At 37.5% G+C, this 26,739-nt stretch overlaps 1 protein-coding gene across 7 annotated transcripts in view; it reads right to left on the bottom strand.

Annotated features, from left to right (window-relative positions):
* Positions 1 to 26,739, bottom strand: part of Chst9 (carbohydrate sulfotransferase 9) — a 246,081-nt gene that overhangs the window by 119,816 nt on the left and 99,526 nt on the right. For 2 of the 7 annotated variants that reach the window (XM_048806397.1, XM_048806398.1), the window contains exons 2-3: positions 12,596 to 12,634; positions 9,969 to 10,100 (exon numbers count right to left, since the gene is read on the bottom strand). The exons of 2 other annotated variants lie outside the window; for them this stretch is intronic. In XM_048806397.1, the coding sequence (XP_048662354.1) occupies positions 9,969 to 9,972 (4 nt within the window). In that variant the 5' untranslated portion in view covers positions 9,973 to 10,100; positions 12,596 to 12,634. Of the gene's footprint in view, positions 1 to 9,968; positions 10,101 to 12,595; positions 12,635 to 26,739 lie in introns of those variants that run through there. 3 more of the 7 variants (XM_015482252.2, XM_048806394.1, XM_048806402.1) reach the window with 2 other exon arrangements.

Raw genomic sequence — 26,739 nt, 5'->3', positions numbered from 1 at the left:
ATATATATATATATATATATATATATTCTTTTTCATAAGGAAGATGTATATTTTTTTCCTAGCATTCTAGTTCAAAACTAGAAAAATAAATTTTCACAATGAATTTATAATTTACATTTAAAAAATATTCTCTACATTCACATTGGGTTAAAAAAAGAAGATGGCAACTTTCTAATATACACAACAGCCCCAAACAGCATTACATATTACATACATAGTCATGACCTTTTATGGGTTGGATTATTTTAGATCAACAATTATGGTAGCTAAATCATTTAATGTTGCAATTTAATATTTTATACAACCACAATAGTTACATATGAATTAAATTTAGTTTTGAATATGAGGACATTTTTAAAAACTTCGTAGCAGTGATTCTTCAAACACGTTGAAGGATACTTTGAATGCTATCACTTGATATTAACAAATGCCCTTATCATTCCCAGGAAGTCCGTGCACAGCTGTCCCTCTAGCACACAGTGACTAGTACTGTTCTCCATTGTGGAGGATGTGCCGCAGACAGCAATCACTGGGCAGGCATACAAACACTGGCTAGGCTCATTTTGCAATAAAAATAAGAATAAAACGTTCCTTAACAAAGATATCCTATTATTTTTTTTTAATTTAGAGGTCTCTATATTAATTTCCAATCAGTCACTGATAAATGTGTTTGATTGCAATTAAAAGCGATGCAACAAAGAATTGTGTAAAAGACAGATGCTAGTGACATCCTGCAATTTCTCTTCAGTCCAACCCCCAAATGACTTTTGGACCTAGACTCCTGTTTTCAATAGCATGTAGGTAGGAGAGGAATTCTGCATGCAGGTAATATGCTTTCCTTGTATTTACGTACGTTTTTTAGTAGTAGCAGAATACTGCAAACCGACAAGTGAAATAAAGACAATGAGCGATGAAAAGCAGTGGTTTTCATTCTCTTTTTCATGTTACAATATGCTGAGAAGGTAATATTCATCATCTCTTTAGGCAAATACTCATTCAAGGGCAAACAAAATTGATCAATCATGAATCCGAAGGCAAAATTCAGAAAATACTATTCTACTCTTCATTTCCTCCAAACCATCAAATCAAAAGAAGCATGTGTGTGTGTGTGTGTGTGTGTGTGTCTTTACTTCATAAATAACTTTGGTGTTTTTCCCTTGACTCGTAGTAGTAAATAATAAGCATTCTGCTAATAATTATTCAATAAATGAATGAATGAGTAACTTCTCTTCCAAAATGAATTAGGATGCTGAATAAAGTTTGCATTTTAATTTATAGATTTATGGCCCTGGGGTTCGTTAGAGATAATCCTTTGTACCTCTTCAAATGCACTGCACTGTCTCAAGTATTTTGACCCTCCTTGCGAATGTTCCCGTGTCTCTGCTTTTCTTTAGTCAAATCTTTGTAATCCATGTCCACCATTCTTAGGGACTTGTTTCCTTAGCAAACTCACAGGGCCATTTTCCAGTCTGTTGGTTGACAAAGCCACCTTTTCCTTCATTTTTTAAAATCAGTGAATACACTGAGATTAAACAAAGACCTGTACAAGCAACTTCTTTGTTTTCAGTATATTTTCCCATTTCATTCAAAATCTAGTTCATAAATTAAGCAAATAAAACCTGTAACAACCTCAGTCTTTGCAAAGACATCCTGGGACAGGAATGTTGCTTATATAAGCTCACTCCACAGGGTGCCAGGGTCATGACAATACCTGGCAAATGGTGAGCCTCCAGTTAAATGTTTGGTGAGTAAATTTAGCTTATCATCCGGCAAGTACATTTTGAACACTTATTATGAACCAGGTGATGAGGCTGTGACAGTGACCAAGATCCAATTCCCTGCCCTCAGAAAGATCATAACCTAGAGCAGCACTGTCCCATGGAAGTGCCAGCAATGGTGTTCAGCTCTGTGCAGTTCAACATGGTAACCCCAAGCCACAGGTGGCTACTGAGCACTTGACATGTGACTAGCACAATTCTAATTAATTTAAATTTTAATTAAAACACTGAAGCAGTAAAAAATAGTTTTCCATAAAATATACCTTTATTGTCTAGGTAGACTACACTTATCTGTAACTGCTTTATCATATAAACTACTGATTTTTTTTTTACTGTAATACACATGTTCAGAATATGTATCATTTTTAGCATCTTATATTGATTACATGATACAATGATAATACTTTTAGCATAGTAGTTTAAATAATGTTACGATTTTCACTTTTTTTTACTTTTAAAAATGCAACTAATCATTCAATCAGATTGACATATATGTGGCTTGTATGATTTTTTTTTAGTTGGGTATTGCTAATCTAGGAGAAAGCACAAGGGCGTAAAAATCACCACCAGCAATAGCCACAAATAAGCCAATACATAAATGATGAAATTGGGAGTCTTACAAATTTAGTAATTATTGCTAAATTAAAACCTTGTAGATTACCATATAACTTAACAATTCTACCTCTGGGAAAATATATATACATACATACATATATATATATATTTAAAAGAGACATTTGTGCATCCATGATTGTAGCAGGATTATTCATTCACCATGGTCAAAATCTGGATGTTATCCAAGTGTTCATTAAGAGATGAATGGATAAATAAAATGTGGCGTGAATAAACAAGTGGATATCACCCAGTCTGCAGAAAGGAAGGAAATTCTAACACATGCTTCAACATGAATGAAACTGGAGGACATTATGAAATAAGCTAGCCACAAATACACAAATATTGTATGGTTCCACTTATTGAAGTATCCAGAGTAGTCAAATTGATAGAGACAGAAAAGAAAATGCTGCTGTCGGGGGCTGGGGAGGGGGAAATGGAGTATTGGGTTCAATGGGATAAGAATTTCCGTTTTATAGATGAAAAGAGTTCAGTGATTGGATGGTGGTAGTGGTAGCACAACAATGTATAATGTCACCAAATCATTTTAACACTTTAAAATGGTCATTGCGGTAGATTTTGTTATATTCACTTTATCATGATTTTTTAAAAATAAATTTAAAAATTAAAAAAAAATATAGAGAAAATAACTATATGTTCTAGTAAGATTTCATGCATTTCTAGGTACCATGAAGGTCAATGAAAAAACTCATATTTAATGTAGTTCACATTTGCTTTCATCCTGGATGAAACTTTTAAAATGGCAAGGAAGTCTGTAAGTTTAGGTAGTTAGAAAATATTAGAAAAAATGTCTAAAGGAAACAAGAAAAATTGCATGAAATAAAGTCAGGTTTTGAATATGATATGTTGTTTGTCTCTTTGAATGCCAGTGGGACCGAAAGCTGTGTTTTTAGAGAACATGTAGTAAGAATGCATCTCAGGGACATTTATGAAGACCAAAAGAGCAGACCAGAGTGAGAAATGTAGGTTGTTTCTGTACAGTCAGAAATGTGTTGCACAGAGATGCACAGTCTTACTAATAGCCAAGACGTAGGAGCAATGTATAAACAAACAGATGTAGGCAAGAGAGGGTTCAAGAGACCTTCTGTGAAGACTGCACAAGAGTGATGTTCATGTGGAGGTGTGGGCCATGCTCAGAGTCATCCCCTCCTGTAAGTGCTCCTGTCAGACACTGATGAGTGTCTCTACGAGAACTCCGATGTGCCATCTATAATCAATAACATGGTGATCCACAGCCATTCATTAGTTTCTCAGTGTGAATTAGTCAATCCATCACTCAACCACTTCTGAAAGAGGACCCTGGTTCTGGTGTTCCCTACAACGTGACTTCCCTTGGAGTCTCTAATTCTCCCACTAAGCCTTGGCCTTTTCCAGAGTTTCTGAAACTGCCATACAAGTTAGATTCCCACTTGTGGCAGGAGCAGGCTTCAGGTGTTTCTTGGCTTCTTAGTTCCTCCTGGTGGCTCTGCTGTCCTGCAAAAGCCTCTTTCTTATCTGGGGATTTTCAGTGAAAGAATAAGACAATCTATAGGATCGATTTCTGCATTGCTCAGCTCAAATGACATGCATTTACTTTAGAGGGCTTTAGGTTACACAGTATACAAGTATATCATTTACTGTTGATTAAAATGTTTGTGGTCATGTCTATTCAAAAAATAAAAGTTGGGCATCCATTCTTTGGTTAGAAATACAACCTCATGTTTTTTCCCCATGGGAAAATCAGGTATGACTTAAGACTCCTTTTGTAAGTAAGCATGAGGATCACTGGTATTTTATTTCTGTGTATATTTTTCCTGCTTTGTTTGTGTAAGTGGCACTTTTAACTTATCAAAATCTGCATTTTCCTGAAATGTTCCATGCCCAAATCATGTCAGAAAAAAGTCTACTATACATACTTTTATGTACATTTCTACATTATTTTATATACACTATTATATTGACTGATAACATAACATACACACATAAGGTACACTTTCATAATAAATTCAAATTAGCATGAGCTTAATTTTTTTTTTTTTTGCAAACTGCTTGGTTCTGTGCTGGCTTAATAAGATCATTCAGCTCATGAAAGTCCATTTTTATTAGAGTTAATTTCCATTTTAATTGGGAATTCCTCGTGACTTCTTTTAAAAACAGAACATTTAATTTAAGATGGAAACCTGAAGTCGTTTTGGCAAACACAAATGATAAAACTTTTCCTCATTTCTTTTTTTTTCAGGTGCAAGGACCACATACATAATTAAAGAATGGCCACAGAGGTAAGTTTCTCTCATTTATACAGTGGGGCATGTTGCTTTAACATGAAATCTATTGTGAGTGACTGAAGATACTATTTCCCCCACATCTAAAGAATTCATGTTTCAAGTCTCAATGGAATGCAAATCAGTCCTGTTATGCTCACTATAATAGCAATCCAAGTTAAACATCAAACATGTGGAAGGAATTTCAGGGAGGTGTTTTTATATTTCTACTCTGACTACTTGGTGTGACACAGCAGTTTCCCCTACACTAGCTACTTATCATTTCAGATTTGTTTAGTTTGCATAAAAACACTCTTTAAATGCAGTGTTACACAATGAAGTTTAAGGTATTTGCAAAATAATGTGGCACAGCTGTGTTGTTATTTATTCTCTATCATAAATTCTACTGTCTGGAAAATGACGTTTGTTTAAAAATAAACTCTTCAAGACTTCTTTTAACGAACAGCCCCAATGCAAGTCTTTTATTTTGTGGATGGAAAAGTGCATCTAAGAGACTTTATTTCACTCAACAATAAATATTATTCTGAAATCAGAAATCCAGAGAAAATTGGCTATTTTTAAAATAGAGTTCATTAACACAGTTCAGAGAACCAGTTCTTCAAGAGAGCTTCTTTAAAAAGCAAACACTCTGGGGATGGATTGCCCAGGAGGCCAAAGCAGAAAATTGGTAGCTTAGTCCTAGAGAATGGATAAATAGAAGAATTTCCAACCTGGACCACTTGGGCACAGGATATGAGGAAAGAATAATTTACTACTTTTTTTTTTTTTCAACAGAGGTCTGGGTACATGTTAGGCTGGTTGTCAATCACAGGTCTGGATTGAGGTCTCAGAGTTAGCTGAAGAAGTGACTTTGACCAAGTCCCATTTGCAAAGCTGTGGGAAATTCCCAGGCTTTGCTATTCCAACAGTGCACTGGTCAATATTTAAAGCCGGATCAACTCTGGTTTGTAGTGTTTGCCAATTTCTATGGTATGAAGACTCCCACCATGGCCGATCTGAAGGTATCTTCATGGCCTGAATGCAGAGTTGGGAAGAGATGGCCACAGTCAGTAGTCACAGGTATCTTTCCAGATGGTACAAGCTGGTTCTAGCAAGTCCCTGAATAGATTGCGTTTCTGTTCCTCTAGTAAGTGTATGCAACCTTCAGCAATTAACTTTTCCTAAAGAATCCTCATAAGTTCCTTTTTCGGGTAAATGGAAGGCACTAAGCATAGAAACTGAAATGACATCCATTCTCTGACTTCATGATTGAGTTTCTGTCTGTCTCTTCTTCTTCTCTCCTTTCCCTTCAAAAACTCTTTGAAAAGTCTGCATTTGTTCTGTACTCCCTTATTCAACCACTATCATCTGATTTTCATTTATAGAACCCCTGAAAAAATAATTTCTCTGTGGGATCTGCCCCCGCCTTTTTCTAACTCCAAAAGACATTTCCAGTGCTTATTCTACTGCTCATTGTGGCATGCCTTGAACATTTCTTCCTTCTTCTCATTCTCTTCCTCCCTGGGATTCAGAGACAGAGACTGCCACCCATTTTCAGAGGACATCCTTGGTCTTTCTTAGGATCCCACTTCTCTTAATGTGTTCTTCATTAATGTTAGGAATTTTCCAGCGATGCATCCTGCCTCTTCTCTTCTCACACCCCCAACTCCCTTTGGGTAAGCTCACTCCTAACCAGGACTTCACCTCTTATCCGGGTACCAATGACTTAAAAGGTGAAGCTGTGTTCTAGACATGTCTCTGGAGCTCCAGGATGTATCAGCTGTATTGCCTATTAGTTGTTCAACATTCTTAACAGTTTTGCCTTTGTATCTCATAAGCCAAGTATCATCAACAAAGACATGGTGGCATTGATTCTCCACCCTGCCAAACTTGTCCCTCCTTCTGTGCTTTCTATACACGTGGCCCTTCACCTCATCTCAGGCTGGAAAGCTGGGAGTCACCCTCCCATGCTTCCCATATCCAGTCAGTCCAGTCAATTCCATCTGCATCTGTATTCCATTTCTCTGGCTTCCTCTCTAATGTCCTTGTCCTGGTAAAGACACCTGGGACCTTCATTCTTTCATTCTTAGGTATTAAAATGAGAAGTCACCTGATTTCCGCATCCCCAGGCAGTTCCTCTGCCTTTCCATACTTCTAGTGAATGGATCCTTGGAAAAGGAAAATGGATCCTGTAATCGCTTGGACTTGGTGAGTTTTTAGCGTCTACTGCACGAAATGCAAATTTTATGGAATGGCACAGATGTCCCTGTGGATTATGGCTCACACCTACTTTTCTGGCCACACCTTCTGCCTCTAGTCTATGACTGTGCCCTAAACCACTGACCTGTCCACTTACTACACCACTGACCTGTCCCTCCATAGGCCATGCTTTTGCTTGTCTCTGTCTCTCTGGACAACCAGCCCTTTCCCATCTTGTACCTGGTAAACTACTCCCATTCTTTTGTCAAGGATTGATGCCAATTTCCGCTCTTTCAGGAAGCCTTCTTTGAATTCCTCATGAAACACTGTACATAATTTTCTAAAAGGCACTCTTCATACTGTGCTGTAATCCTCAGTACTTGCCTTTCTCCCTGAGCAGAGAGTGACTGAACTGAGGACATTTATCCCATACTGAGCTCACCTTTGCATCCTCAACAGGACTATAAAGATGTGGATCAAGAAGATGTTTATAAAATTGAATGTTATCAACTTACAAATGCCTCAGATACTTTTCCTGCACTTTTTGTGCTGCCAAATGACGTGGCTTCAAGGAAAAAATAAAAAGCTTTTGAAGGACATAAACATGTTGGAATGGTAACATTTTCAAATAATTTGATTATTTGGAATAATCATTCTCAAAGGAGAGTAAAATACAGAGAGATATTACAAAATATTGGTGTGCGAGGCTGGGGATGTGGCTCAAGTGGTAACATGCTGGCCTGGCTTGTGCGGGGCGCTGGGTTCGATCCTCAGCACCACATAAAAAATAAACAAAGATGTTGTGTCCACCAAAAACTAAAAAATAAATATTAAAAAATTCTCTGTCTCTCTCTTTTTAAAAAAATATTGTTGTTCAAAAATTGGACTTTTAAAAAACGATGGTTCTCAAATGTTATTTGTACTGCTGACTTTGTAAGTTTGATTTCGTCACTGATAATTAAAACTAAGACAAATTAGATCTTCCTCATACTTAATTTTGAGGGTATTTTTGATAGTATATGGGAACTATGACAAAAATATACAAAAATGGTAATGACAGAAGAAATCCATGCTAAGTGTGTATCTACTTGAAAATTTACAACCAATAAATAAGTAATATATAAGAAAGTAAACATTTTATTCACTCACAGGTGGAAATTTTTCTTCAGTATTTTATTCTGAAGGGATACATATTGAAAGTGTGTGAAAATGTTTTAAACTGGAGGTGTTATTGCTGTTCAAAACATTTCCAAGAAACAAAAAAGCCCAGTCTAAAGTAGATACCAAAGGACTGAGTTTGGTATCTACTAAAGTAGATACCAAAGGACTGAGTAGATACCAAAGCAGGTGTTCTACCGTGTGCTAAATTTCCAATAATAAATTTCACCTTTTGAGTTGAGAAAAACAACAGCACTGTTCTTCACTATTGGTAACTGTAGATTATGCAAATGAACAAACCATTGCTAACTTTATGGATGCTCTAATGCCATAAATAGAAAGTATACAGCTTCATTTTACAATATGTATTATCATCTCTACTGATCACTCCATTCTCTGTTCCACTAGGACTGCTCTTTACTTAATATTTAACTGAAGTTGAAAGGATTCTTGTTGGAAAAATTGGGAACAATATATACTTAACAGATGGTGTCTCTTACTTACCTTAATAAGCCTTCTAACAGATTTTCTAAACAATAACTTATGAAGCACTCCTCTTTATAAGAATTTTTCACTGTATTTTATACTAAGTTGTTTTTTAATATCAAGAATTCTATGGACTTCCCAACAGCTTGGGAGGCTGAGGCAGGAGGATTGAGAGTTCAACCAAGTCTCAGCAAAAAGGAGACACTAAGGAACTCAGTAGGACCTTGTCTCTATAGAAAATACAAATAGGGATAGGGATGTTGCTTAGTGGTCTCGTGCCCGTGGGTTCAATACTGGGTATATCCTGCCACCCCCCACCAAAAAAAAAATTCTATGGATTCAACGTAGGTATTTCTTCTAATTCAGGTACTTCAAACTTAGTAGCATTTTTATATAAAATGATCATTGTTCCTATTTTTTTTTTTAGTACTGGCTATCAAACCCAGGACTTTCTACCCCTGAATTATTTAGTTTTTTATTTTAAGATAAGGTCTTGCTAAGTTGCTGAGACTGGCCTTGAACTTGTCATCCTCCTGCCTCAACCTACTGAATCACTGGGGTTACAGGTGTGTGCCAATGCACCCAGCTTTTTCTATGTTTCTGGTGAAGAAATTGGGTCATTAAAACAATCAATGGCTGGGCATGGTAGCACACACCTGTAATCCCAGCAGCTTGAGAGGCTGAGGCAGGAGGACCATGAGTTCAAAGTCATCCTCATCAACTTAACAAGGGTCTGAGTAACTCAGAGACCCTGTCTCTTAAATAAAATATAAAAAGGGCTGGGATGTGGCTCAGTGGTTGAGTGCCCCTTGGTTCAAGGGAAATGGATGATAACAAGAACTTGACTCTTCATATTTTGTCCAGTTGCCATTATACCACCATATTTTAAAGTATGTGGTATAATTGTTCACCAAGCCAAGTAGTCAAATTTGGCTTTGATTTTTCTGACCATGTTGTATGAACAGGGTATTGGTATCCAAACTTTGAGTCAATGGGAATATGCTTTGAATTATTTTTCAAAAATGATAATGTATCATGCCACATTATACATATTCTCTTATGAGTTATTCTTGGATGATGGAAAACAGCATTATATATGAAACTGTAACTAGGATTATAATCAGAATGCAGACTGATTCCAAGTGCAAGTTGCTAGACTATAGGACAATTTTATTTCACAGTCTTAGCCTCCTGAGATATATTCTGTATGAGAAACTCAGTCCAAACTAAATTAGCCTAAGTTTTAGAACATGATTCACTTAGTTAAAATAGTAAAATGTGAGCCATTTAAGGTTTTTGTGTGTTGATTTTTAACACATAAAAGACTCACTTAAATTAAGTAATAACAGTAAGTAGAACCATAGACATAAAATGGGAAAGAACCTTAGGAATAATCTAACCAGACCCTTTCTGCCAACATTCCTTACAGGGGTGCTGTTGTGATTTGGATATGGAATGTGCCCCAAGGACTTACTCATGGGTTGATGGCTTGGTCCCCAATATAGCAGTGTTCAGAGGTGGGACTTTTGGGAGGACCTGAGGACTTTGACCTCATCGGTGGACCAATCCATTGATAGCTGAGTGGACTCCTGGGAGGTGGTTGAAACTGTAGGCAGGTGAGTCAAGGTTGAAGGAAGTAAGTCACTATGGGTGTGCCATGTCCCTTTCCCTTCCTCTGCCCTACCCCACTTCCTGGTTGCCTGAGCTGAGTGGCTTTCCTCTGCCATAGTTATGGCTTCCAATATGATGCTGTTTTACACAAGCCATAGAGAACTCACAAGAGAATATGTATAACTTGGCAACATTCATTGCCATTTTGGAAAAACAATTAAACATACCATGATGTTGTGTCTCACTCAGACCCAAAGCAATGGAGCCAGCCAACCACGGACTGAAACCTCTGAAACTAAGAGCTGTAATAAATCCTTTTTTCTCTAAGTCAATCTTGTCAGGTATTTTGGTCATAGTGCTGAAAAGCTGAGTAACAGATGCCTAGACTTTGTACATCTTTACTAACGTAATTTTATTCTTTCCAGCCTTGTTAGGAAGTTATTGTTTATCCTAAGCAAAAACTTACCTCTGGGTAACTTTCATCTAGATGCATGATTCTTTAAGCAAAGAATTAACCAACAAAAACTATGAGGAACTTGGTGGGTTCCTGTTGAATGGGAAATATATTTGTCTACAATATACTTTTCTGAATCCTTTGGTTTCCATCATGATTAGTGCAATTGGATAGGGATAAATTGAAAGGGCCCAGGACCTACCATTGATTTTCCTCAGGTGAGAGACGGGACCCAGCTGTAAACAATAGGGGTGTCTAACCCAGCGGGCAGAATATAGAATTTAAAGAGAACAAGCAACAAAGTGCAGGCAGGAAGGCAGAAATAGAGATGCCTATGATTCTCTTCTTGGTCTCTTAAGCACATACTTTGTCTGAAGATGGCATATGTGGGCCAGGATCACAAAATGATTGATTGTGGGTATTTATGACTATTTTGGCAAAATTTGTGTCTGGATCTTCAAAATCCTGACTATCTTTACACATACAGATTTCTTGAGGGCATGGTCTGTGTTGTTTGAACTAATAAGGAGTTCCCCAAACTTCCCCAATAAGTTGGGCTTTATCCATTAGTTATCCTTGACTTCCTTTTCTCATAGAAATCAGACAAGTTGAATCACATGGAGCAAATTAGCTCCATTAGTAAAGGGAGATTCCTCAAAACCCTGTAGACTATTGTTCCCTGCCTCTGTCTCTAACGGTTTTTGTCACATTGGTCACATAGAACTTTAGGATCCCTATGGAAGGAACTTAAAGAGGCATTTGGTTGAAAACTCTGGTCAATTTAGCTTTCTTCCAAACTAAAAGGTTTCCTTAATTAAGAAGTCAGTACCTACAGCCGCACAGCAATAGCATTTTAGAAACAGTACAAATAATTTCCCCTCAAGGAGCAATAATGGAAGTAATCACAGTTGTGAGGAGGCCAGACAGTTTCTTGCCTTCACATTTCTTTCTTTCTTTCTTTTTTCTTTTTGTATTCATGATTGGGTTTTAAAAGATCATCAGAGAGAATGGAAACAACAAGATTTAACAGGGAAGTTGGACAGAGAATAATTGTCCGCTTGCTTGAGATGAATGCTAAAGTTAAGGAGGAGAAAAGAGGTAGGGACTTATGCTATTTACACACTTTTAAATTAAAGTAGACTGTTTCCTATAGTAGAATATACTGGCTGTTTGGAAACATAAATAAAACCTTGTTAACAGATTCCCCCCAACCCCCTCCAGCATACACACAAAAAGGAAGTTGAAAGATGGTAGTGTTGAGATGTTTCTTTACATTAGCACCTTCCAATTCTTATAGGAATAGTGGGCTGATGGGGACTTAGGAAGGGAGATGGAAATATTTACATATGCCAAATGAGAATTCTCTATGATTATTAGCAATATCTGGGCATTGTGAGCTGAAAGTCAGTCCCTATCATAAAGATTTACTTCGTAAGTGAAAATTTGTTTTACCTCACAACAAAGTAATGAACATATGGAAATATAAAAGTTTATTTTTTCATTAGCTAGTAAATATCAACCCCTTTTATGTTCACTGACATTTTGCCAAAACATCATTCACCTCTGAGTGGCTACAGAATTTAGATGTGGAAACATTTAAAAAATTTCTCCCAAATGTAAAGATTCTTCTCAGGTAGTTAACACTGTTCTGAAACATATCAATTACACAAATGGTTTTTGAAACAATTGAGATTCATAGACATCTGGGGGAAATAAACTAGTTGTCAACTATTGCAATGTCTATGTTTTAAAATTTCTGGTTGTAAGACTTACCTTTGGATAGATAATCATGAAAAATTATACATTCCATCTCATTTTCTTTTGAATATATAGAATGAAAAGGACATAATTGACGAATGTCAAAGTAAAAGGGCTAAGTGTATTAATTTATATTAAATTGCTTAATATTGTTCAATTCAAGGACGATAAGCCATTGCTCTGTATGTGAATTTTTGAACACTAAATTACAGCTAGAGATTTTTAAGGATGGAAATAAACAGGAAATAAAGCTGGAGCCAATTAAAACAAAATCTTACCTGAAGTTGCTTTTTGTTCTCTTTTCTTCTCCACTCTTCCTGAAATGAGAAGTGGCAGATAAGTTGCAGTGTGGGGTCAAGAGAGCATGATGTAACTCAGATGAAAGATGTGTTTGGCAATTCCAAACACAACCACTATTTCAGCCCACATCCAGATTGCTTCCAGAGGTGGTCATGCACAGTTCTCAAGGATGAAAGAATGCCTTCATATTAATTTATAAAAACTGGGTAAATATGTACTAATTATGCTGTTTGGTTTTAAAAAGCTCGTTAACAAGAGTCATTCACTAAACAATAAACCACGAAATGAAAATCCACATGGAAAGCACTATGAGGACAACAGCTAAATAAAATAAGATTGTGATTTCTTATAACCTTGAAGGATAGAAAGGACAATCTAACATGAAATGAGAAGTACACCAAAAGATGCAGAACGTTTAAAGATACAAGAGGATGAAGCAATTCTTTTAAGAAAGAAGGAAGTGCCTGTGAAATTATGGAGAAAGGAGTATTGGATTTGGATCTTAAGGTTATGCATGAGATTAAGGGAATCTGAAATAGGCAAAAGCGTGGTTCTTGGCAAAGGAAATAAATAGTATGGGCAAGGTGGACAAGGAAAATTGATCAAGAAGACATACTGTGGGGCTTGCTTTCGGGATTTGAACACTAATACCAGTGCCTAAGGAAGAGGATTGTCCGAGACTTTAGGCAATAGGTGATGAAAGGGTGAACTGGGCCATGATACAGGGAGTGGAGAGGAGAGAAATAGGGAATGCAGAAGACAGCGGGGAGGCAGATGTAATTGGGCTCAGTGATTTACAAAATGTGAGTTGCAGAGGAGAAGGAGAAGCCCAGGTGACTAGATAACTCTGGGCACAGTGATGTATTTTGGGGAAATAATAAGATGTGGTGGGGTGCAGCATGATGAATTCTGTTTAGACGTACTGAGTTTGAAGTGTTATAAGGACTTGGAGCCTGGGAGCTATTAGAGATGAGGGAATACCCATTATTGGTTGAACAAAGTGGTTGGATGAGGCATAAAAGCAGATGGCACAAAGGAGTGGGCTGAGGTCAATAACCAAAAAACAAAAATGCAACTTTTGTTTTGTGATGTCAGACTATGAGATGACAGAAACAGCAGAGATCAAGGCAGATCAAATGAGAGAAGAGTCACACAGCACAGAAGAGTTTTCAGGAAGTCTAGGGTGGGAGCTCTAACAGCATCCAACACTGTTGAGTGCACAGTGGTTGACAGATTGTGAGGCAGTGATTCTAACAGACAGGGGACAAGGAACACAAGAAAGACTGTGAAGGCTTGAGGGTAAGTGGGTGGTGAGGAAGGTGAAGCTGAGGATATGGCTTCTCATTCAAGGAATTTAGCAACATCCAGATGGGGCAATAGGTTAAGCTGAAACAAACTAAGATTTCTGCTAATTCATGAGATGCTTGTGCATGCTTAAGAGTTTAGAGAAGGCGCTTTACACCATGGTGATGGTGTGTGGACACCACTGTTGAGATGAGAGACTCAGTTTTCATGGGTAAATAAGGGTCGTCTTTCCAGAGTTACTTTCTTTTAGTCTATCAATACTTCACTGTTGAAGCTGGTTTTTAAGACATTATGTAACACATAAAAACTACATGTGAACTTTACTCAAGTTTTTCTACAAGGCCTGCATGTCTTTAAAAAGTTCTAAAATACATGGTAGAAAATGTATAACCCACAACCAGAAAAATGGGAAGTTATACTCCATATATATGTCAAAATAGACTCTACTGTCATGTATAAATAAAATGAAAAAAAAAAAAAGAAAATGTACAACTCAAAGTGTAGAATTCAGCTAACTGGCACCTTGATTGATGGCACATTCTATTCATTTGGGTGGTTTCCAGAGGCCTTCTTTGTTGTAATTTATTTTAATGACTCAAACAGATAAATGGTATGATTAGTTCACTTAAACCTCTCATTTATTATCAAGTGTGATGTACCTCCTCATTTAATTTTACTATTGGATAGGCCACAGATGACTATTTGATTGTACATTTATGATTTCTAGAAGCCTCAAACATTTTTGAAAACTCTAAAAAATGCATGGAATGATATTACCTGAATTACATTTTTATGTTGTGTGCATGTACAAATATGTAACAACAAATCCCACTATTATTTACAACTATCACGTACCAATAAAAATTATGAAAAAAATGCATGCGAAACTTGACTTATGTTTACAGAAAAATGTCTCTTTGAGAGTCTATAATTTGCATCAGAATGAAATAAGATGTGCTTTGTAAAAAGTTGAAAGTGAAAGTATTTGAGATATATAAAGATAGTATGGTAGTCAGTGTTACCAGTGATCCCCATCTTCCCTTCACCAGATACTCATGTCCCTGGAGAGTCCCTTTCCACATTAAATTAGATGATTTGTATAACTTATAGGATTTTGCAGAAATGATAGCATGTGACCTGCAGTTCAGGCCCTAAAAAATTGTAGCTTTCTCTTGGATCCCTCCTTCTGGGGAAAGCCTGACAATATTTTGAGGACATACAAGTCAGCCCTATGGAAAGGTCCCTGTATCTTAAAACCTCCTATTAATAGCCAAAAAGAAACACAGACCTCCTGCTAGCAGCCAGCATCAACCTGCCAGGCATGTGAATGTCCCATTCAGGCTCCAGCTGCCATCTTGGTTGCAACTTCATGGAGGACCTGGGCCCAGAACCATCCATTCAGTTACTACAAAATCCCCACCCCCAGAAACTGCGATAATACAAACTTATTATAGTTTTAAACTGTTAATTCTGGAGGAATTGTTCTGCATATATATGAAAGACTGTATCACTTATTCAATATAACATACCTATAATGATGCTGACTACAAGCAAATCAGTCATTCTGACTTTTTCATGTGTAAAGTGGGGATCGAACCTGCTGCATGGATGAAATCCATAGAGTAAGCCAGCAAAAAATGGGTGAAATTCATATAAAATATTGGGGTCCAATGATTCAGAAGGGAGGCAAGACAGGTCTAAAGCATTTTTTTTTTTTTACTGAAATCTCAAACAATTCCTGGCTCCTGTGTTAGAGGAAAGGGCTTTGTAAATTGAAGAGTGCTATATAAATGTTATAATAATAGATTTATAAAGTGATTAGCTCTAAAAGGAACCTAATTAGATTTCAATTCTTCACAATATATACATTAAACTTCAAATTAGAAAAATAAAAACATACATAAGACAACGTTATAATCATCAAATGACACAGATTGCAGTGCTTAAATGGAAATGGCTTGCTATGTTTCTTTTCCAGTTTATCTTTCTTGTATGGATTATTATTCATTCTCTCCATATTTAATTTCATAGTAAGAAATTAGTTGAGATCCTCATCTCTAACTCCAAAATCTATGTCAGTTTTAAGAGTAGTGGAAACTTATGCATCTTCGATTGTACTTCAACACATGTCCTTAAATCATTACATTCCCCTACAAAACTGCTCATTCTTGGTAGGCATCCCTTGGGTTTGGATATGAGGTGTGCCCTGAAAAGCTCATGTATTTGTTAGTTCAGGAATATTTGGAGGTGAGATGATAACATTATGAGAGCTATAACCTAATCAGTGGATTGATCCATTTCATGGGAGAATAATTTGAATGGATGACTGAATGATAACTGTAGGCAGTTGAGGCATGAATGGAGGAAGTAGGTCACTGGGGGTGTGCTCCTGGGGACTATATTTTGTCCCTGGCTCATGGCCCTCTCTTGCTTTGCTTCCTGGCTGCATGAACTAGCAGCTTTCCTCCACTATGCCCTTCTGCTGTGATGTTCTGTCATTACCTCAGACCCAGAGCAAGGGGTCAGCCTACCATGGGCGAACCTCTGAAATCAGGAGCCCAAAATAGCTGTTCCTCTTCTAATTGTACTTGTCAGGTATTTCAGTGATGCTAAAGAAAAGCATCCCAACATGAAACCTGAGAACAATTGCCTCCTCAATGCATAATGAATTCTTTAAAAAATTATGGTATGTGCATATATAAATATACCATAAGGAATTTCACCTTCGTGTATAAGTAAAAAGAATCAATCAAATGTAAACAAGTAGACGACTGAAAGGACTTCTAGTAGAGTACAAGAAGGAGAGTGGGCGAGGGGAGGGAGAATGGAAAGATCATGAACTGAAATTGAATTCCAGCTTTGTAGGAGTTTGTTGGGGTAAATCCAACTACGATGTATAACTATAAAGTTCTAATTATTTTTTAAAAAGAACCATATCCTGCACCCTTTTGCTCAGCTTCTCTTTTCTCCCTCAGTCTCTTACATTCTCACTCGATAAGGCCTTTCATCTCTGTCTTCTCCTTTCTTACTCCATCCCCCTGGTTCATGAACTTGATATCTTGTTCTGGGGTGATATATATTCTAAAGGCTCCTACTGGATTTCAATGGTTTTTCCACCTTTGTCGTCCAATCTGCTGAAGATTAAAATCCATGTTCTTTAATATGAAATTTATGACTGAACGATTTGGCCACAACCTACCTTTTGCTGCTATCCTCAGGCACAGAACACTCACCTATTACTGCCAGGAACGACATACCCACCAGCTCCCCACTTATACCTCCCACCATGCCATTCCTGCTTATCCAAACCCTATTCATTCTTTGAAGCTTGACAGACCTTCTGTGAAGAGTCCTCCTCTGGGCCACTTCCCTCAGCCCTCTGTGCCTACCAAATTGAGAACCCTTCTCTGTGGCCCTTTAGCCATTTTTTCCCCATATTTTTATTGGTGCACTGTAATTGTATATAATGGTGGTATTTATTGTTCCATATTAGTACATGCACATGATGTAATAATATAATTTGGTCAGAATTATTCCTTGGTATTTCCCCTTTTCCTTCCCTCCTCCCTTCTCTGGTCCCTTTCCTTCCACTCTACTGAATTCTCTTTGATTTTCTGTTTTTTTCTCTGCCTTTCACATATGAGAGAAAACATACATTGATTGACTTGGTGAGTTTGGCTATTTCACTTAAGATAATGCTCTCAATTTCCATCCATGTTCCTGCAAATGACACCATTTGATTCTTCTTTATGGCTGAATAAAATTTCATTGTGTATATATATGGTTTCTTCATCCATATATCCACTGATGAACACCAAGGCTGGTTCCATAGTCTGGCTATTTTGCATTGTGCTGTTATGAGCAATTTATGTATGCATAAATTGCTATAGTTTGATGATTTTAATTATTTAGGAAAAATACCCAGGTGTCTTTAGTTCTTGATACCATTGTCATAGCACTCCCTCCAGTGCTTGGCTCATGATTAGTCTGCATTGAGTCCTGTGTCTTTCTGCCTGCCTGTGTCCAGCACCAAGCCCTGAACCTAAATGCTTTAGATCAACCTGGCATATGGAGAGCTGTGTCTCTCTCCAACCAACCCTGAAATGTGAGAGTATGAAGCAAATTTTAGTACTGCTAAAATTTAGTGGAAGTACAACCTGAATAGAGCTTTTAGCAGATATTTATATTACAACTGACAACTTAGAAAACTATTATATTAGAAAAGTGGGTGATAAAATAACAGAGAGGCTTTTGGAATAATGAACATGGATTCTGCTTTAGTTATGCTTTATCTTATCACAGATTCTAGTTTAAAAGCAAAACATTAAGTATGGTTTACATCTTATTTCTATTTAAACCTAAATGCAGCACTCCACCTGTGAGAAATGAAAATGGAACCTAATCTCATAAAAATTGAATTTGCAAGGTAAAACTTTTTTCTTATATGAGAAAATGTGTTTAATTGAACACTAAAATACCAAGTATCAAGACTATTTATATAAACTGAGTCTTGATATTTTTAAAAGCTATTTAGACTTGAGGTGTTGATATTGTTCCATGGAGAAACATTAAATAGCTATCAATTTATAGTACATTTCAGTATTTTAGAAGAGAAGCAGTCTCTTAATCATAGTGATTGTTTCTGATCTTTTAAAACCCCAGGCATATAAACAGCAATTCAATGATGACTTATCAGTATTGAGAAGGGGCATTTGCATTATAACTCAGTGTCTTGTATATGTGTGTGTGTGTTGCTTGTGTGTGCTTTTTAGTACACACATGCATTGTGTGCATATGTATTATACAGTGCACACAAAACACTACATTTTCATGCTCAGATACAGTTTCCCTTCTAAAATATATTCTCACTTTTTCCTGCTTCCATCTTTGTATAATAAAGTCTGTCGTGGAATCTTATCAAGCATACCTTACTGCACTACCAATTTTTCAGTAGCCAATTCTGAGTTTGCGTTCACTCTCAGGCATTTTATCTGCCCTGCTCTGAGAGGTATTATTAATCACATCCTGTTGCTAGGATACCTGAGAATGTTCATTTATGTCCGATGTTTCTTTGGCAAAATGCACTATGAAGAAGGCATAGAATCATGACAAAGAAAATTACTGTGCACATGTTCCTTATTTTAAAAAAAAGTGGGGGAAGGGCATGACAATCCCCAGATAACACAATGCTAACTCCCTTGTATTTTTTAATGCTGTTTTTGTTTCATCTAGACTATAATGGAAAAACACTGTCAATATATTTCTAGAAACTGTAGTACTTCTACACTTCTGGTTTAATTAGGAGAATGGAAGGAGGTAGGGTTTTAATTCTGGTTATTTTATAGGGATTTAGAGAGAAAGGGGCTTGAAGGTTTACTTGCTTCAAGTGCCTCAACTCGTAGACAGGGCAACGAGGTTATAGTGCTAGGTGGATTTCTAGAGCCAGACCTAAAGCTCTGTTCTCCACTGTTGCTATGTTTATCTACTATAATGCAACATTCATGAGAAAAGCAGTCTTCAGAATGTATATTTGGGTGATCAGAGTTAAAAATGCCTTTGTTGGTATTTTAAAATAATTTCAAAATTATTCCTGTATTGAATGTAGATACACCAACTATTCTTGCTTTTGTCTGTAAGGAGAGAGGAAAATGAATACATAAAATCCTCTTAAATGCAAGATTTTCTCTTCCCACAGGAAACAGCATGATTTAGGAGAAGGAACATGGACTTTCGAGTTAGACTGACTTATCTTAATCATGGATCCCTGTGGGCTATGTAACCCTGAGAAGAAAGCAGAGAGGGACTTCACCTTCCATATTACTTCTTGTTCTCTCCTCTTCTCTTGCTTATGTTTGTGTGTATTTACACACACACACACACACACACACATTCAATATCTACCGTCTATGTAATTATCATCTATTATCTTCTCTCTGATATTTCAACTGAAAATGAATTAGAACCAAATTGTTTTACTTCATTCCTGTTTCTAAGTGATATTAGTAGAGTGTTTTATAATCACACTAATAATAGTAGCTAATGTTTCTAAAACAATATCCATATACCTATCATTGTTATCAGCATATTATATGGAATAATTCATTTTATCTGCACAGTATTATGATACTTTACAAATATAACCACTTCAGGTTAAAAAAAAATAACAACAACAATCTTGAATCATAAAGTAGTTTGCCAAACCACCAAACTACTAAGTGGCAAATAAATAATGAGAAGCCAAAAAACCAAATAGTTGAGGTGAGAGAGCAGGGAGAAGTAAGCAATGGGATATTTTATAAGACATCTATAACTAGTCCCTAGGTGTTGAAAGTGTTTCAGTAAATTATGTTGTTAAAAATATTTCTGGAAATTACTGTTTTTTACTAGCCATTTATTGTTTATTGAATTATTTGAATAAATCAACTACTTATTTTAATTGGTGAATATCTAATCATAGTAGTTTAGAAGTAGAATGCCACAGAAGATCTTCAGAATGAGTTTCTTAAAAAGTGATTTAGTTGTTATTCAGTACCTACTAAAAGGTGGGCATTGTGTTGCCACTTAAATATTAGTTAATTCACTCTTCCCTAAAAATCACAGAGTTGATGATAATTGCTTCCTTTTTTTCAGGAGTGAAAGCAGGCTCAGAGTCTTTCTGTAATATGCACAAGATTTGAGTTAGTGAATGGCAGAATTGAAATATGAGCCCAGAGATTTTCATCCTGTCCGAGGTTATTGGCCATCATGATGAAGGGCCATTCCATAGAGTGCTGAAGAGCATGGGTTTGTCACTCTGCCAGTTAAATACCAATGGATATTGGGCACATCGCTTAACCTCTCCAAGTTGAAATGTGTTCATCCTGAAACAGGGGTAATATGAGTACCTACTTTGCAGGGTCACTGTGAAGGTTGAATACTTAATTCCTACTTTTTCTGAGTACATGATATGCTAATGTTTATAAAGCTCTCGCCTCAGTGCATGGGGCAGAGAAAATAGTGTATTGTTAGGTATTTGTCTTTAGGGATGCTCTGTATCAGGTGATATATAGAATTGCATGACAATTCTATCTTCAAAGTCAATTACTTCATTTATTGTAGTTTCAGTCTTTGAGAATTTTGTTTCTTTCCTATTGAGATTTGAACCCAGGGAGCTTTACCATTGAGCTATATTCACAGCCCTTTGTATTTTGAGGCAACTCATGAAGTTGCTTAGGATCTCATTAAATTGCTGAGGCTGGCCTCAATCTTGTGATCCTCCTGCCTCAATCTGCTGAGTTGTTGGGATTACAGCAATGTGCCACTGCTCCCAGTCTTTGTGAGTTTCTTGACATCTCAATTACATTTCTCTCACTTGCCTTCCCTTGGTTTCTAAGGGAGAAGTGGCTTTTCATTTTACTGAATTCCTTTCCTTTCCTCTTGGTGTTTTTTTTTTTTTTTCCAAATACAAGTTGGGCTAGTGAAACCCAAATTGATACATCAAAATTCCCAATCATGAGCCAAGGCCACATGGGTTTATGGCTCCAATCCTATCCACTTTTGGAATGAGCAGCAACTATGGATCTGTCAATAGTCCGATGTGGTCTAAATAGACAGGGAGCATTGCTCAGAAAAATTAGAAGAACCCTTCCCCCATTCCTCCATTCCTTCCAATAAATGGTGGGACCTTTAACAATGAACTTGATTTATTGTAAGGACAGGAATAGAAAAGTTTAACTGGGCCAATTTAAAAATTAGTTGGTCTAAAATGGTCTGTATAGGACTACAACTTGCATAGTTTTTGTTTGGTAAACACTAGGAACAGGCCAACAGGTTTATTCTATCATTTGTGGTTGGATTTATGCTGCTATTGAAATGTCAGTGGCCTCAGCTGACATTAATGATGAGCCTCTGGATGGTGGGGGAATCCTCCCTGCCCTTTTGCAGGTTTAGATCAATTCCACTTGCTCCTGTGTCTGTTTCTATTTTGTTAGTTGATCTGTTGCTAGGATGCTTGGGCAAAACGAGCCATTGTAAGCACACTGAGAACTGGGGGCTTCAGACAGTGTGTACTGAGATACAAAAACTGGCCCTTCAGAAACATATCGATACAGATAAATCTGGGCCTCTGAGGTTGACCATCTGCCTTGGCAGAGCTGACTCTCCATCTGCACTCCCCAGCCCTAGGGTCTGCCATCCGTCATAGCGTGGAGAAAAAACCGAATGCTCAAAGGTTTGTTTTTTTTTCCCCTGGGCTGACCCTTCTGCAAAGAAGAAGCAAAATCAGTATGAAGAACAATTGTTTTAGGTTGTCTTGGAAATTCTCAAGTACAGAATTTCTTCCCACTTCGATCCATCTGACATGCACATAATTAATGTGACAAGCAATAGTCCCTTTCAGATTCCCAACACTGGGCTGGGAGATTTAAATCTTAGACTAAACCTTTTGATATTCAGGATCTCATTTTGGAGGCAGTCATTTCTTGGCAGAGAAGATTTTTGGAAGACCTTTAGATGTTGAAGTCAGATTGGCAAAAGCAAATACCCATTATTGCCAGGTCTTAAATAGCTCAGCAAAAGGGGAACACTAGTTTTAATAACATTAGCTCCAGCTACTGACTAAAGCAGAAATGTACTTTCCTTTGTGTAATACACATTTCTACCAAGAGTGAATAATCATTTTGAAAGAAAATAATATTCTAAATGTCCTCAAAGTGTTCATTATGTAAAATAAAAAAACAGAATGAATTATTTTGTAGAGAATGTTGTTGTAATATATTTATTCACTCTTTAGAATGAAAATGAGATTTTGTAGCATCCTGAACATTTTGCATTCATGAAGTAGGAGAAGAGGCTCTGTATTAGGCACTTTGTTTCCTCCTCTTTTGGAGAGGGATGGAAGAGGGCTTTTTTGAAAGGCATGTTTGTTCTCAGAGGGTCATCAGCACTAGAAAACTAAAACTTCTTTATTTTTCCTGTACTGGAGATTGAAACCAGGACCTGGCAAATGTTAGAGTCTGTAAACAAGTCAGGATGGCGCCTGGCATTTTGCCAGAGGGAGTGGTTTGTGAAGTAACGCCAGCAAGCCATTAAGTGTGGAGATTCCTTATTGGTTGACTGCTGTATCGAGTTTATGTTAATTAGATAAGCTGTGTGGATGTATATATACCCCTCCTGTCCTACAATAAACGGCTCCCACTCCTGCTGTATCAATCTATACAAGTTGCTTGTCGCCCCCCAGTTATTTTGCTGCAGCCGGACTGTGGCAGGCACATGCTAGGCAAGCACTTTATCTCTGAGCTGCATCCCAAGCCCTTTAAAAAATTTTTATTTTGACACAAGGTCTCACCAAATTGCCCAGGTTGGCCTGGGACTTCTGAATCTCTTGCCTCAACCTCCAGAGTCACCAGCATTATAGACTTGCTCTACTTCACTGGTCAACAGCCAGCTCTGCAAAGCAAAGCAAAGCAAAGCAAAGCAAAGCAAAAGCAAATAAAACAAAGCACCTCAAGAATAGAATGGAACAGAAGCTCTCAGTGCACTTTACACAGTGAGGAATGACTGTTGGTTCATGAAACTTCCACTGCAGGTACAGATGTGTGTGAGTATGAGCTTCGACCATGTGCCCAGACAGCTTTCCTTCAGCCTCTTATTCTGAGCTGGTTTGTTCCATTGCCCTAGGCCTAATGGCCTTCTTTCCAGGTTGCTTTCTTCCTCTCCCAGTATCTTCTGGTGGCCCCTAGCCTTTCCACCTGCCCCACCCCTCACACAGCATTCCTAACAAACCCATGTGGTAGTCTTAGCTGGCTCCTCAGGAAACCTGGCCTCTCAGGTGAGAGCAGAGCAGAGCCTCCCTGGATCTGCCAGAGCCAGCCAGGTGCCTGCCATGCCCAGGCCAGGACCCAGGGGTAGGAACCTAATTCCCTAGAAGCCATCCAGGACTAGTAATCTGATTAATCAGTAAAATTAGGCAGAAATAATGCTTTGTAAATTTCTAGGCTTGGACCTGGAGAATCAGGTAGTTTCTACTTCCTGAGTCTTTGAAAACATGCTCTGGAGAAGCCAGATGCAGTGTGAGAAGTTGGATCACCTGGCGATTGCTATGGCATTGAGAAAGTGAGCTGCCTAAATATTACATAAGTGACTCTCAGCTTTCCCAGCCAGCCCATCCTAGAAACCGGATGTGTCAATCAAGGAACTATCCTGGATTCTGAAGTTTGTATCTTGAATTTCCCCCCAAAACCATCTATTAAAGACCTGGTTCTCAGCTTAGTGCTAGTGGAAGGTGCTAGAATCCATTAAAAGGTAGGGTCAAGTGGGAGGTTATAGGTTACTGGGGGGTACATCCTTGAAGGGGGCTGGGGGATTCTGGTCTCTTTGTCTCTTTCACTCCCTGCCAATGAGCTGAGTGATTTGTTCCACCTTGCCCTCCCTGCCATGGCAGGCCCAAATGCAATGGGCCAAATGACTGTGGATGGAAAATACTAAAACCATCAGCCAAAATAAATCTTTGTCCTTTGGAAGTTGGTTATCTCAGTTATTTGGTTAACGATAATGGAAAGCTGATGAACACACTGGGAATTATTCTTCAGTTCCACCCATCTACCTGGGTGTCATGTGGATATCAGATAAACTGCCCAGTGGAACTCCTCCCAAATTCTTAACCCACAAAACTGCAAGCAAAATAGTTTTTTTTTTTTAAATGCCACTATATTCTGGAACATTTTTTATGCAACAATAGATAGTCAAAACAACTTCTTTTCTATTTTCACAAGAATAATATTTATTGATATACATATTAACCAAGGGCTTACCTACATTCCTTCTTCCTTAAGGTGCTTTTCTCAACTATATCTGAAAATAGATTCTATTATCCAGCACTTTGGCATCTAAGCTTACTCTTTTTCATTTTAAAGAATAAAAAATATTATCATTTGGGGTGCAGTTAAAGCACCAGCTCTGCCAATGAATGCATATTTTGGTTTAATCAAAGTATTAAAATGTTACCCTATGCTTAGATTAGCAATCAAAAGTAGAGTGGACACTTGCCAATGATCTAGCCTTTTAAAACTAGTGAATCATCAACTGAGGTCTCTCTTGGAGTCGACAACATTTGATTATCCATCTAGGCTTCAAAAACTTTACCATTTATTGTTAATATTATATAGATACCCTCTGCAAGGAAACCCTCAAAAGATTCAATAGCAACTTTTGCTAACTAATTCCAAACCGTCTTATTTTTCCTGGGTAGATTTACTTTTAAAGACTAAATTAATCGACCCTATATTGAATTAGGAGTTTTAATATTATTTGGAGTTAATTTTCTGCATGAAGGCAGCAAAGGGGGAACATTTCATTTGGAAAGGTAAAGATATGAGTCCAGTCAGAATCTCTGCTTGTGAAGTCTGCGTTTGTTCACTTTAAATAGCAATTTACTTGGCTAATGGACACACACTCCTGCTCAGCTTTTCATCTGGAAGAAACAAGGACATTTCATTGCTCTTTCCCCTATTCTCTTAATCATTGCCTCATTAGCCTGGAAGTAAGCTGGTGGAGGCCAGAGGTGAGCTTCATTTTATTCTTTGAGATGTCAGCACAGTTTTATTCTCACTAGCCTGGAGTTTTCCCTCATTTATCTTAAAAAAAAATCTTTATCACACTCATCTTTTCTTTCACATTGACCCACATCAAAGGTTTAGGCTTTAGATAGTTAGGGAAGCTCATATTTCATAGACCGAAGGAAGAAAATAAGGAAAGGGGCTTAGATCAGTGGCTATTACTTTATTGCTTTCAGGAGTAATTTTATGAAACTATCTTGTGCAAACTTAGTGGACAAGTTGTGTTTTCTAGAAAAAATAATTGCCTAGAGTATTTTTTTGGTGCAGGAGAGGCTGGCCAACAGTTGGAATTTAGGAGAAAGCAAAAAGCAAACACCATCCAGTGCTTATTATGAGAGAGCGAGAGAGTCTAGAGAGAGAGCAGGGAAGGTCCATAGAAAAGTCTGTATACTGGCTAAACCCATGTGACCTCCAGCAGGGGCTGGGAGTGGGCCTTTCTACACAGAGTGAGACACTCCTGGAGGGAAGAGAAATACACAGCACCCAAATGCCTAAGGCAATGTGCTTTATTTTCTGGCAAGATCTTTTATCAATGTCCAGTATGAGGCACTGATTTCAGGAAAAGCAAGTGACACAGCCTGCCAGAAAGGCAGAGGTAGCACAGTCCAAGAGGGTGGGTATAAGTGAGCACCAAAAACTCAGTGGGAACATTAAAAAAGAGTGTCTCCACCATATTCACTGGGAACTGGGTTGCACAGGACTAAGAATCTGGCATTCCTAGGATGGTTAGTAACCTTCTAGCTTTATCTACTCTGACAGACATATTGGGTGACTGCCCTGATCATTTCTCCTACCTTTCTTCTCACAAAATATGCATGACACTTTTAAAGTAATCATTATAGGGGGCTCATTCCCTTGATTTTGAGATTTTTTTTTTTTTTTTGGCCAATGACATGAGAGACGAATTTGAATGAGTTGCTTCATTAAGAGGATTTCCTTGTTAATAAAAAGACACATAGTGGAAGCCGTCTCCTTTTTTGTTGGTGGATGTTGTCACATCTGAATATAATGCTTGGGACATGAAGACAAAAACAACTCATTCTATGGATTCCTGTCACTGAGCCCCTGAATTATTGAACCAAGGGAAGCTACACCTCAGAATTTCTTGTTATGAGGTTTTAAATCTTTTAAATATTTTTAGTTCCTTTAAACTAATAGCATCCTATGTTCTACACAGGTCAAAATGATATTATTCTCCACTACATAACCTAGGGGTACAACTA

The sequence above is a fragment of the Marmota marmota genome, unplaced genomic scaffold, assembly GCF_001458135.2.
Source record: "Marmota marmota marmota unplaced genomic scaffold, marMar, whole genome shotgun sequence".
Classification (NCBI taxonomy): Eukaryota; Metazoa; Chordata; class Mammalia; order Rodentia; family Sciuridae; genus Marmota; species Marmota marmota.
The sequence above is the reverse complement of the archived record's forward strand: the minus strand, read 5'-3'. Positions and strand labels throughout refer to the sequence as shown.